This window comes from Myotis lucifugus, unplaced genomic scaffold (assembly GCF_000147115.1).
Source record: "Myotis lucifugus unplaced genomic scaffold, Myoluc2.0 scaffold_66, whole genome shotgun sequence".
NCBI lineage: Eukaryota > Metazoa > Chordata > Mammalia > Chiroptera > Vespertilionidae > Myotis > Myotis lucifugus.
The window spans coordinates 175677-190049 of record NW_005871114.1 but is presented as its reverse complement, the minus strand read 5'-3'; the positions used below and the strand labels follow the sequence as shown (position 1 = coordinate 190049).

The following is a 14373-nucleotide window of genomic DNA, read 5'->3' as shown; positions in this document are numbered from 1 at the left end:
GCTGCTGGGGCGTGGACGTCAGGGGCGCGCGGAGGCGCGCGCAGTGGTGGGAACGAGCTTCCCTGGTCGCGCGCACCAAAACCGGGATCCGAGTGGAAACCGTAGCCTCGCGAGGGAGGACCGTGTGGAGGATGAAGAGGCAGGGGATGCCGTCCGGGAAGACCGGTGCGGAAAGGGGCGGGGCGGGGAGGGGACGGCCCCCCTCGCTGCCGGGAGCGGGCGGGCCTGCCGGGGTTTCTGATCGGCCAATGGATTGATCGCGATTTCCCTCGGGGTCCCCTGCGCGACGGGTTCTGCCATTCCCGCTGTAAACACGTGGGAAGGGGTGCCTGAGAAGGGCGTGCAGTGAGAGCGGCCCGGCTCTGGAGCCAGAGGTGTGGGTTCGAGTCCCGGGGCCCCCGTGTATCGTCGCGCGATTGTCTTCAAGTTGGTTAACTTCTCCGAGCCTCACGTTTCGCGTCGCCACTCGAGCATCTCTGTGAGCCCAGCGCCTACCCTGTGCTGACCGCTCCATCACCTGCGGCTGCTGCAGCGGCGGAGGGGGTTCTCCGGAGCCACGCAGCCACCAGGGGCAGAGGAGTCCCGCCTTCCTCCTGTCGCCCAGGGTAGGAGGCGTGGCAGGTGCTAGGGGTTTGGCAGACCCCTCCGTGAATTCCGGGTTCCTCCAAACCAGCGGTCCTCGGATCCCCTTCCCCTCCTAAAAATTATTGAGGACCTCAAAGACCGTTTTTATATAGGTTAAATCTATTGATACTGACTGTATTTAAAATTAAAACAAAGTTTTAAAACAGTTATTAACTAGAAAATAACCATAATAAACCCATTGCATGTTAACGCAAATAACATTTTTTTTTTCTGAAGAAGAACTGTTTTCCTCAACAAACAAAATGGAATAGTGCCGATGTTTTGTGTTTGTGCAGACCTCTTGACTATCAGGCTTAATGGAATTCTCATGCCTGTGTTCTTATACCTGCTTCTGCATTCGGTCTGACATGTCAGGTAGCCTCCCCAAAACTGCACTTTGTGAAATAATGAAAGTGCAAAAGGCAAATAAAATTTTAATATCATGCAATTTTTCACTGCACAGACCCTGAAAGGATCATGGAAGATTCTAAGATCCCGAAGGCCCCCAGAGCTAACTGACCTACTGCACTTTGAGAACTGCTCCAAACAAATACCTTTTTCTTTGATCCCCATAAGAACTTTGCTTTGCCTTACTCTGCCTTCTGTCATAGCCTTTTGTGTGCGTCCCCACCCTCTCCTAGCCTAGCCAAGGCCCTTTCTTGCACGAGGTAAACGGTACCCCTGCAGCATTGTCCAGTTAGATTGACCTGACAGCTGGTCCGGAAACTCAGAATTAATGCAGCTCTGTGGGTTAAGGGCACAGGGTGGCGCTTAACTCTTTCACAGTTTGAGACTGATAGTCTGATAGTCTTCTTTTAAATAAATGAGACAGTTGCAACTTGATCTTAGCAGATGATATGTTTTTCTTTTTTTAAAATATGTTTGTTTTTGTTTCTTTATTTCCGGGAAGGAGAGAGAGATAGAAACATCAATGATGAGAGAGAATCATGATGGGCTGCCTCCCGCCTGTCCCCCCGCTGGGGACTGAGCCTGTAACCCAGGCATGTGCCCTGACCTGGTTCATAGGTCGATGCTCAACTACTGAACCACTCCAGCCAGGATAGATTTTTGTTTTTTAAATTAAAAATTGCTTTTAAAAAAATGATAAAATCAATATTAGGTAGAAGAAAAATCAAGCAATGTAGGAAAGTAAAAACAGTAAAGGCATTCCAAATCCCAGCACCTAGTTATAGTCATTATCGGTATGTGATAACCATTCTTTCAGATATTGCATGAAGTATGCATTCAGAATTCTTAATTTTTAAAAATTATATGTTTAGCTTACAGAAAAAAATGCAAAACTCTATTTTCATATTTTTTAGCGTAGATATGTGACTTTTTATGAATTTGTAATTATTCAGACTTTAGTAAATGTTTGCTTGACTGTTGTGGACCATGGTAGACACTGTGGCTTACTGTGGGTGATAATAAAGATTTCTCACATAAAGACCTTACTTAGGCCCAGGCCAGGTGGCTTATCTCATTAGAGCATCCTCACAATATGCCAAGGTTGTGGGTTCGATCCCTGGTCAGGGCACATAAAAGAATCAATCAATGAATGCATGAATAAGTGGAATAACAGATTGATGTTTCTCTTTCTTTCCCTCTCTCTCCTCCCCCCTCCTCCCTGTCTAAAATCAATAAGTAAGTTAAAAAGTAACCTTTGTGGGGAAAAAGACCTTATTTGTGAACTTTAGATAAAGTAAGAGTGATCAAACACTTATCTACATAAATAATAATAGATAGAAAATCGTGTCTTGAAGAGATACAGTTAGTGTTTTAAAGAAGACCATATAACTTATAAAGAATTATATGAGTTCAGCCCTGACCAGTTTGGCTCAGTGGATAGACTGTCTGCCTGCAGACTGAAGGGTCCCAGGTTCGATTCCAGTCAAGGGCATGTACCTTGGTTTCGGGCACATCCCCAGTAGGGGGTGTGCAGGAGGCAGCTGATCGATGTTTCTAACTCTCTATCCCTCTCCCTTCCTCTCTGTAAAAATCAATAAAAATATATTTTAAAAAAAGTTATATGAATTCAAAAAAGGGAGATACAATTTCCTACTTTGGGAGACAGGAAGTATGGAAATAAGGGTTGACACGAGTCTTGGAAGAGTTTAGCAGTCAAAGATGGAGCTGGGAGGACTTTGTGGATTGAGGAGATGGCATAAGCAAGAGCAGGAATGAGCATTAGGGACAACTGGAGGCATATAGAGAAAATACCTTGTGGTTCATGAAACTAGTACTTTTTGCACACTTAGTTGGTAGTATCACTTTACATGATTTATCTTCACTACTCTGGGGTGGGTACTACAGTCTACTCTGTTGTACAGACAACTTAGACTAAGTAATTTGTCTAAGGTCATACAAGTTTGGAGGGGGCCAGGATTTGAGGTCCATCCTAGCACTTAAACATATATTCCTTGTAAAGAAGTTTAAACGTATTCTGCAGGCACTCATTGAGAAGCATTGAAAGCATCTGACCTGGAATGTGATGAGGTCTGTGTTTTAGGAAGATTAATTCGGCATTCAGTAAATATTGTTTTCAGTATAATTTTTTATATGTTAGTGTTCTTATTTCATAGTCCAAAGACATCAGTTTTATAATTAACATGATATTTTATTGCATTCATGGCCCCTTATATACTTAAACACTTTACTCTATTGGACATTTGAATTTTGGCAGCAAAATATAAAATGATAGTGGTAGATGGGTCTGGATAAATAGTCCCCTCATGGTATTGCATTGTTTTTCATGTGTTTTAGGAACAGCAGATGGATTTCTCATGGAAGTGTGTGTTGATTCAGTGGAGTCGGCTGTAAATGCAGAAAGAGGAGGTAAGAAAAATTAGAGACAGAATGACAGTTTCCAGTCCTTTTTTAAAAAATACGTTTTTTTATTGATTTTTAGAGAGAGAGGAAGGGAGAGGAATAGAGAGATAGAAACATCGATGGGAGAAAAACATCACCAATTGGCTGCCTCCTGCATGTGCCCAACTGGGGATTAAACCTGCAACCTGGTCATGTGCCCTGACCGGGAATTGAACCAGTGACCTCTTGGATCATGGGTCAACACTCAACCACTGAGCCATACCAGCCGGGCTACAGTCCTTTTAAGAGTCTGAAAATGCATCCTGTGAACTGACCTTGGGAGCCTTTGTGATTAGGAAGGATTCTATTAATTCTTTTGAAAACAACTAAAAAACCTGGAAAATTATGATTTTTTAGTCTTACTCCCTAGTACTTTACATTTTGAGTTAGTGTCCACAATAGTGCTTACTGATCATCAACTTCATCTTTTTTTTATTGAACTTAGCAAAGATTTATTTTTTTTCAAATTAATTGATTTAAAGATGATTTTAGAGATTTGTTACCATTTTCATTATTAGGACTTCTAGCTTATCTTTTTTTTTTTTTTTACATTATTTTTACCTTAAGATTTCTTTTGCACTGTGAACTGCTTTAATAAGGAAGCATCTCAGGATCAGGAAATTTTTTAGTTTTTTATTATGGAAAACTTCAAACGTATATAAAAATAGAGAAAATAGTATAATGAATCCGCATGTACCCATTACTTTGCTTCTCTCATTTTCAGTACATGACCAGTCTTTCATCTCTTTTGAGTGTTGGAGGGTGGTGGGAGGGGGGTGGTGGTGTCTACAAACTTTTTTGTAAAGAGCAACATAGTTTATATTTTCAACTTTGCTGGCCACATTTGGTCTTTGTTGCATCTTTTTTTAAAAAATATTTTTAATTAATTTATTTGTTTGGGTTTTTTTTTTAGAGAGATCAATTTGTTGTTTCACTTACTTATGCATTCATTAGTTGATTTTTGTATGTGCCCTGAGTAGGGATCCAACCTGCAACATTGGTATACCCAGACGATGCTCTAACCAACTGACTTACCAGGCCAGGACTGCATCATCTTTGTTTTTAAATATAATCCTTTGAGTACAACCTGGGTGGCTCAGTGGTTGAGCATTGACCTATGAACTAGGAGGTCACAGTTTGATTCCCAGCCAGGGCACTTGTCCAGGTTGCGGGCTCAATCCCCAGTGCAAGCCGTGCAGGAGGCAGCCAATCAGTAAATATCTCTCTGATCATTGATGTGTTATCTCTCTCTCCCTCTCCCTTCCTCTCTGAAACCAATAAAAATATATTTTAAAAAATATCCTTTGAAAATGTAAAAACCATTCTTAATTTGGCAATAAAAAACAATGAAGTACTGGTACATGCTGCAGCACAGATGAATTTTAAAAGATTATTATAAGTGGGAAAACAAATAGTAAAAATAATACCATGTAGTGTATGATTCCACTTTTATGAAATGTCCAGAATAAGCAAATTTATGGAGACAGAAAGTAGATTAGTGGTTGCCTAAGACTGAGGAACATGGAGAGAGAGGGAAGTGACTGCTAATGGGTGGGAGTTTTTTAGGGGTGGGATTAACAATGTTGTAAGATTGATTATGGTAATGGTTGCAAAACTTTGTGAGTACGCTAAAAACCATTGAATTATCCACTTTAAATGGGTGCATTGTATGGTATGTGAATTATATGTCAATAAAGATGTTATTTTTTTTTTAACTTTTTCAACTTGCAGGCCATAACAAAAATAAACTGTGGACCTTTGGCCTGTGAGCCATAGTAGTTTGCTGACCCCTGATCTATATAACTACCTTCCCTCCTCCACCCTTAGATTATTCTGGAGCAAATATCAGACACCATGTCATTTCATCCTCAAATAATTTAGTATGTATCTTTAAAAGAACAATTTTAAAAAATAATAACCTTAGTATCACTAACATGTCTTAAAACTTTGTTTCTTAATATCATCAAAAAATACCCAGTTAGTTTTCAGATTTCTCCTACAGATTAGCTCATACAGTTTTGTTTTGTTTTGTTTTACAGTTCTTTGAGTCAAGATCCAAACATTTTATTTGTTATGTCTTTTGTCTATTTCAGTGTTTCTCTTCTTTAATTCTTTTTTTCCCTTGTAGTTTGTTAATGAAACTGTGGTTTTCATCTTTTAGAATATTTTTGCTGACTGTATATTTAGTATCATTTAATATGTTCCTCAGACTCTTATGTTTCCTGTAAAATTATGGTTAACCCAGAGGCTTAATCAAATTCAGATCTGAGTTTCTTATAGATACTTTACAGATAACATTGTTATACTACTCTCTGTTACATCAATTAAGAGGATAACATCTTAGTTTCTTCTATTTTGTGATATTAAGATTGATCAATGGATTCAGATATTGTCAGCTTAATCGATTCTTTATAAGGTTGCTTGTTAACTTTCATCTAATAATTTTAGCAGGGTTTGCAGAATGGTACAGTATTAAGGTTAGCATTTGTTTACATTTTATTAGCAGTATACTTCTGTAAAGAAGATTCTCCCTCATCTGTTTGGGTATACAAGAAAGGCAGAATAAATACTTGCTTCTTTTCCCTTATTTACTGATTTTTGAGATAATGAGTTTGTTCTCTATTCTTCAGTGAATTTTTTTTTATCATTATAAACCTAGATTTAGACATATTTGATGTATTTTAACACACTGTAGTTATTCTTTTTATTGATGCTCAAAAGGTCCCATCTTTGGCTGGTAGGGAGTAGCCTTTTCAAACTAGTTCCTGAGATCTTTTGACATAACCCATGTCTGATAGTTCTTTAGCTTTCAGTATTTTCCTATTCTTGAGATTACCTTGAGTTAAGCTATTTAAATTAACTATGCTTTTTTAAAGCTTAGAATAATAAAGACTCTCTTGGAAAACATTGTTATTTTCTTATTAGTGAAGAGTCCAGAGTTCCACTATGGTCAATCTAGAAACTTCTTCTTTTTTAAAAAAATATATTTTTATTGATTTCAGAGAGGAAGGGAGAGGGGGAGAGAGAGAGAGAGAAAATCAATGATGAAAGTCATTGATTGGCTGCCTCCTGCACACCCCCTACTGGGGATTTAGCCTGCAACCGGGCATGTGCCCTTGACCGGAATTGAGCCCGGGACCCTTCAGTTCGCAGGCTGATGCTCTATCCACTGAGCCAAACCAGCTAAGGCTAGAAACTTCTTTATTCTAAGTCTCTTTCTTGTACATGGAGAGAAAACACTGTAATACAAAATTTTAAGACACCTAGTTTAACTTGAGTTAACACTTAAAGTTGACTACCAGTAACATAATGTGAGTTGGAGAATATAGGTGGAATTAAAAATAGACTTTTACTTTAGTTTTATAATTTGATTTCTCTATTTCTAACACTTTTTGTTCTATATTTGGAAAAAATATTAAGTTTGCTATTTAATAAGAGTTTATTTGGGGCAGTAATTTTTGAGCAATACTTTATTTTAAAATTCTTTATTGTTTAAAGTATTACATATAGTATTACATATGTCTCCTTTTTCCCCCATTGACCTCTCCCCTGCCACACCCCTCCCCCCCATACCCTTACCTCCCTAGTGTCTGTTTCCATTGGTTATGCTTATATGCATGCATACAAGTCCTTTGGTGCCTTTAAAAATATTTTTTAATTTTCAAAAATTTTTTGTGCTGAGCAATGCTTTTTTTTTTTTAAATCACAGGTGCTAGTCGGATTGAATTATGTTCTGGCTTACTGGAAGGAGGAACCACACCCAGCATGGGTAAGTGTCCATTTTTTGGATTCCTGGAGACAATTGATAATTTGTTTCATTGGAATCCTTTACAGTGTTACTAACATGTTAACTATGCTATGGATATTGTATTAGTTAGATAGGCTTATGGTTGTAAATAAACTTGTCTATCAAAGATGTGATCAAATAGATTTTTTAGACATTAAAAAGTTGAGATGTAGGTAGTTGCTCTTAATATTGGTTCAGTTGCTGTGCAGTAATATCAACAACCAGAGTTTTCTGTTATCTTTCCATCTTGGCATCCTTAGTTTATTGAGTTTTGTTTTCATTTCTCCCCTTCTGGTCTTTGTGTCGTTGACATACATTTTACTTCTACGTATGTTAAAAATTGCACACTACTTATTATTATTTTCACTGAGGCATTTTATTTGCACACATGCCGTACACCCCTAGAAAAAGAATCCCAGGCTTTCCCCTCCCGTGTGTTTTGGTCTTGCTTCTTCATCATCTGTGAGGCCCACTGATGTTGTCAGTACAAGGAAACCAAACTGATGTGCCAGAAGCAGGTTGGTCTGCCATTTTCTAGATCTTGAGTTACACATCAAATCTGGGGTTGATCACTCCACACTTGTCTAACCTGCCCGCAAGGTTCACAGCGATTTTCACAACTCTGATACTTTTTAAAGAGTCAGTTGTCTGTTAGGATGTGAGGGCAGTCTGGCTGCGACATCTGTTACCCCATTGATCACCACAGGGCTGATCTGGCTGGCTGGGTGGGTGTCCCCTTCCTCCCTCACAGATCCACGCGTGTCCCTCCCGAAGCTGCGTGTGTGCTTGAATGAAGAGGAGAGGACCGGTCTCTGGTCAAGGGTATAGGAGTAGCCGTGCTCCCCTGCTAGAACCTCCAAACAAGCTCTGGTTGCTTTTAAGATATTTTTTCTTTATTTTTGGTTTGGAGCAATTTGATTATGATGTACCTGAGTGTAGTTTTCTTCATGTTTCTTAGATCTGTACATTTATACTTTTTACCACATTTGGAAAATTTTCAGCTTTCAATGTCCTTCACTACCTCTTTTAGAGACTTCAGTTACACTTATAATTGAATATTTTCAATTGATTAAATTTGTTCTATAATTCACTGATGAACTGCTCTTGTCTTCTTTTTCTCTCTGTTTCATTTTGTATAGATCCTGTTGCTTTGTTTTCAAGTTTACTAAACTTTGCTCTGCAATGTCTTATCACTGTTAATCCCACCTACTGTGTTTTTCATCTTACACATTTTAGTTTTCATCTCTAGAAATTTGAGTCTATAATATCTCCCATGCAGCTTCTTAACATTTTGAATGGAATAAAGTTATAATAGCTATTTTAATGACTTGACTGCTTATTCTAACATCTGTATGAGTTCTAGGTTGGTTTTGCCACATGATGCATCTTGTTTTCCTGCCTGATAATTTAAAAAATGTATATTTTTATTGATTTCAGAGAGAGGAAAGAGAAGGAGAGAGAGGTAGAAAAATCAATGATGAGAATCACTGATCGGCAGCCTCCTGCATGCCCCCTACTGGGGATCGAGTCTGCCACCCTGACATGCCCTGGCTGGGAATCGAACTTCGACCTCCTGGTTCTGGGAACTGACAAGAGCTTTTAAAATGCAGTAACTTCCTTCTGTTTTCTAAGTTGTTCTCTTTTATCTTTGATTGTCTTATTACTTAACTTCTGGGGCTATTTTTTTCTTCTCAGTATCCTCTTTCCTTTTAGGTCCACTTTTCTCTGGTCTCCTCAGTCAACTCTTCCTTCTCTTGTAGAAGTGATACTATCATAAGAGTATATATAAAAGACCAATAATATTTTTAAAATATATTTTTATTGATTTCAGAGAGGAAGGGAAAGGAAGAGAGAGATGGAGACATCAATGATGAGAGGGAATCATTGATCGGTTGCCTCCTGCATGCTCCTACTAGGGATCGAGCCCACAACCCGGGCATGTGCCCTTGACCGGAATCGAACCTGGGACCCTTGAGTCCACAGGCTGACACTCTATCCACTGAGCCAACCCAGCCAGGGCAAGTCCAATAATATTTTATTGACTTCCTTGAGCTTCTCGCTCATATTTGTATTTTAATTAGTCTGATTCCTATTCTTACAGGTGTCCTTCAAGTAGTGAAGCAGTGTGTCCAGATCCCAGTTTTTGTGATGATTCGGCCGCGCGGAGGTGATTTTTTATATTCAGATCGTGAAGTTGAGGTGATGAAGGCTGACATTCGTCTTGCCAAGCTTTATGGTGCTGATGGTTTTGTATTTGGGGCATTGACTGAAGATGGACACATTGACAAAGAGCTGTGCACGTCGCTTGTGGGTAAGAATTTATATCTGAGACCAAAAAGCCTCTAATGATGCTTGCATTTTAATATTTCCAATATAGAAAAGCACATTCACAAAGCTGACTTTTCAGGCACTAGTATAAGTTAGTATAAACTATAATAAATAGTCGTTTTTTTAGATGTTTGTGCGGGGGGTATGTGTGGCATAGTCTTCCTGACTCTTTTCTATAGATCAGGTTTTGCCACGTTCCTGAAGAATTAAAGGAAAGTTTACCTTGATTCTTTCAATTATTACACCAAAAACCACAAAAACTTTTGCATTTGGTGAGGATGGGGAAATATGGAGAGGACAGAAGTAAACTATCTATATTACTAGGCCAAGTATTCTTGAAGATTCTCAGAGGATATAATGCTGCCCTTATAGTAGCCAGATTATATAATTTTTATTTAGTGCCTCTAAGAAGTATATGATCATTTTTTAAATATAAAAATCAGAGATTAATGGAAACATAGGACTTTTGAATTTGAAAGGCTGCCATTTTATTATTATTTCAGTTCACTTAGGAGAGGAAGATACATAAGTCCCATCTAACATGGGGAATTCTGTATATAGTAATCAGTGATGATCTCATCATTCATGTTATGTGACTTTCTTTTATAGCTATGTGCCGTCCTCTGCCAGTCACTTTCCACCGAGGTGAGTCATTTCCATTTTAGAAATTCTATTGAATAATGTCAGCTTTCTAATTTCACCAAATGCCACAAGCTTTGTTTGGAACACAATTCTATAGTGTTACAGTATTACCAATTGGTTTCTTCTTATTATTTTATTTTTATTTTAGAGAGAGTGGAAGTGAGAGGGGAGGGGAGAGAGAGAGAGAGAGAGAGAAACATCAATGTGAGAGAGAAAAAAAACAATCAGCTGCCTCCCACACCCACTCCTACTGGGGATCAAACCAGCAACCTGGGTATGTGCCCTGACCAGGAATTGAACCTGTAACCTTTCGGTGCTCAGCGGATGACTCTCAACCAACTGAGCCACACAAGCCAGGGCCCAATTGGTTTCTTTATACTGATCTTGGGACTAACAGTTGTAAATTTAGAAATGCAGTTTCTAGAATATATGAAACCTTAGTTTTGAAAAGTTGTTAAAAATAGATGGTGGTGAAGAAAAATAGATGGTGGGGCCCTAGCTGGTTTGGCTCAGCGGATACAGCATCAACCTGCAGAATGAAGAGTCCCAGGTTCAATTCTGGTCAAGGGCACATGCCTGCATTGCGGGCTCGATCCCCAGTAGGGATTGTGCAGGAAGCAGCTAATCAATGATTCTCTCTCATTATTGATGTTTCTGTCTCTCTCCCTCTCCCCTCCTCTCTGAAATTAATCTATTTACATATATATATACACACACACACACACATATATATATATATATAGATGGTGGGGGACGATAATAGAGGGAGAGAATAAGCACTGCCTACGAGTACATACACTTGTCACAGCATTCTAAGCAACAATCCTGAGATTCATTGCCTTAGGTCTTATGCAACCCCAAAAAGAATAAATTACTGTGACCAGTAAAATGAAATTTACTGCTTGTTAAGGTTGACAAGACTATTTCTGTATCTAGGAGTGAGGTTAGCTTCCCTAGAAGAACATTTGATTCATGGGCAGAGAGGGGGTGGATATATGAAAAAGAACTGGATTCTGTTAGGAAGGAGGAAAGAAGAAATAGATGCTGGATTGTCAATGAACAGATAGATGTTCACTACAGTGCACAAAATTGCTTTACAGTATTGATAACTTATCTACATCAGAATAATTTCTAAAATGTATCTAATTTCATATAAAAGTACTTCCTATCTATAAATCAGAGTTATAATTTCTATACACTTTTCTAAACATTGGTAAAATGAAGGAACATTTCGTTTTGCCTTCAGAGGGCGCTGCTATTGTACAAGAAAAGAAGGAAGTCTTCAGTCAATCTTTTTTTGACTTGGTAGCATGTTTCAGAAATTGTTGAATGTTTTTCTGACCTTTTGTAGGCATTCAGAGATTAGGATAAGAGTAGGTACCAGCACTTGCATCCATTTATATAAACTAGAAATAAAGCAATTATTACCTTGTTTTTCTTTAAATGGGTAATACCACCACAAAACTTTTTTTGACATGCTATTTAGCAGTGCTTTTCATTAACTAGCAATAACTAAAAGATGTTAGGTTGCTTAAAAATCAGAACCTTGAGGCTAGTCAAAAAAAGTGTTTGAATATGGCAAGTAATTTTAATTAGTAAACATTTATCTGAAAAACATATAGTTTAAAATTTGATATTGTAAATAATTCAAAATAAACCCATCATATTGAATATATTTTTTTGTTCTTAAACTAAGAAAATCATTTCAGCCCTGGCCAGTTTGGCTCAGTGGATAGAGCATTAACCTGTGGACTGAAGGGTCCTGGGTTCAGTTCTGGTCAAGGGCACATGCCAGGTTGCAGGCTCGATCCCCAGTATAAGGGGCATGCAGGAGGCAGCTGATCAATGATTCTCTCTTATCATTGATGTTTCTATCTCTCTCTCCCTCTCCCTCTCCCTTCTCTCTTATCATTGATGTTTCTATCTCTCTCTCCCTCTCCCTCTCCCTCCCCCTCTAATAAAATAAATGCAGTTCTCTACTCTATTTTTTTTTAATCATTTCAAATTTCTGTTCTTTTCCTTCATATCACAAAACTGACTTTTTGGTCATACCTGCAGGCACTTATACTAACCTATTTTATATAAGTTTACTAAACTATTCAATAAGTTTAAAAAATGTTTTCATGTTCTCAAATTTTTATATAGGCTTGGGTTCCACATTTTTTCCACTCATGTATTTAATGAGATAGTGTGATAGTGTAATCACTGATGAGAAGATGCTGCCACCAAAAAAAGGAAAATAGTAGATTTAGCTGCCTCCATACACTTAATGATGAAAGGAGGGGTCCTAGCACCTAATTCCTCATATGTTAGAACTTCCATATCATATAGCGATGCTGAAAACCAAAGCACAAGTAATTTTTCTGTTTGAGGTTTCTAGTGCCACTTTACTCTTGGGGGAGGAGAGATGTCTTTTAGAAAGTAAGATGGGAAAGAAACCTCATGCAATCCGTTGTAAACCACTGTCTTTGTACAATGAGCCTGGGGTATGCAGGGTAAATAGATTAGTACAAGCGATTAGTCAATAACGAGAATGTGAACCAAGGTCTTTTTTAGAACTGGTGAGTAATGTTTCATCCTACTTACTCAGTTTGTCTGAAGCCTCAGGCAGACTTTCCCAAATTTGAGTCACTTGCCTATCACATTTATAATTTTACCATACCTGATTGCTTCCTGTGCAAATTTATTTAATAATTTTCTTAAATCCTAAATAAATTTATTTTAAAGAGAAATTTTTATAAGTAATGAGAAATGGAAAATTTTCACTCTGATCTGCATTTAAGTAAATGCATCTATTCAGATGTGTACCACCTAAATGATCATGCATACCATCAGTTGTATGCAGACTGTGGTGTGCTGGTAAACTGGCTCTTGCGGGAGAAACCCTGATATGTAGTATTTGTTGATTTCTGTGGTTTAAATACCGCCCCCCCCCCCTTGCTCTGGCCAGTGTGGCTCAGTTTGTTGAAGCATCATCCTGTATACCAAAAGGTCTAGGGTTCAGTTCCCAGTCAGAGCATATACCCAGGTTGCAGGTCGTACAGGAGGGAACCAATTGATGTTTCTCTCTCTAAAATCGATAATAACATAAACTCGGGTGAGGATTTAAAAAAATACTCCCACCTTAAGTGATTTTAAGCTGCCAATGGATTAACAATCATGCTTACAAAATTTCTGAATATTTAACAATGGACTCCTGCAAGCCAGTACCAGCCAGGTCCAGCATACCACTGTGTATACTAGTATACTACATTTTAATCATCACTGTGTTACTATCTGTTCAAAATTCAAATCAATTTTATTTATTTCAGCCTTTGACATGGTTCACGATCCAATGGCAGCGCTAGAGACTCTGTTAACCTTGGGATTTGAACGCGTATTGACCAGTGGCTGTGACAGCTCAGCGCTAGAAGGGCTACCTCTAATAAAGCGACTCATAGATCAGGTACATGCAATTTCTTTTCTTCCTGAGACTGTTGTGGTTCTTCCGATATTCTGCTGTTCAGATGGGTTGTGAAACTAAATATTACTGACTTCAAGTTTACTCTATAGGAAGAAAAACAAGCATGCAATAATATATTTATATAATTTTTACTTCTTTCACATGAGCTCTTTTAGTAATCAGGGCTCTTAAAATCAGATTATAGACAATGCCTAAGGATCTTTCCTAATTTGGGTAACCAGAGCAAATTTTACTTTTTCTCTGCCATCAGCATTGCATAGTTTTAAGCCATATCTTCTCACTGACTGTCTACGTATACTCAGGGGATCCCATATAAAATTTGAGGTAATTATCATTTTAGGTGAATTCTAAAACTAAAACTATATTCTTCTCTCATTACTTTCTTTATATCAAGACTAGAGGCCCGATGCATGAGATTCGTGCACTTGGGGGCGGGGGGGTCCTCTTGCAGTCCGGGAGCCCTCAGGGGATGTCTGACTGCCCGCTTAGGCCTGCTCCCCTTAAGCCTGCAGTCAAACATCCTTAGCTCTGCTGCGGAGGCAGGAGAGGCTCCTGCCACTGCCGCTGCACTCGCCAGCCATGAGCCGACTTCTGGCTGAGCGTGCTCCCCTGTGGGAGCGCACTGACACAGGGGCAGCTCCTGCATGAGCATCTACCCCTG

The 14373-nt window shown here is 38.7% G+C and overlaps 1 protein-coding gene across 6 annotated transcripts in view; it reads left to right on the top strand.

The window, feature by feature from the left end:
- Positions 1-14373, top strand: part of CUTC (cutC copper transporter) — a 44536-nt gene that overhangs the window by 21403 nt on the left and 8760 nt on the right. For 3 of the 6 annotated variants that reach the window (XM_023754845.1, XM_023754843.1, XM_023754846.1), the window contains exons 2-6: positions 3388-3459; positions 7202-7261; positions 9381-9590; positions 10217-10252; positions 13561-13694. In XM_023754845.1, the coding sequence (XP_023610613.1) occupies positions 3408-3459; positions 7202-7261; positions 9381-9590; positions 10217-10252; positions 13561-13694 (492 nt within the window). In that variant the 5' untranslated portion in view covers positions 3388-3407. Of the gene's footprint in view, positions 1-6; positions 166-220; positions 375-977; positions 1000-3387; positions 3460-7201; positions 7262-9380; positions 9591-10216; positions 10253-13560; positions 13695-14373 lie in introns of those variants that run through there. The other 3 variants (XM_014456884.2, XM_023754847.1, XM_023754844.1) reach the window with 3 other exon arrangements.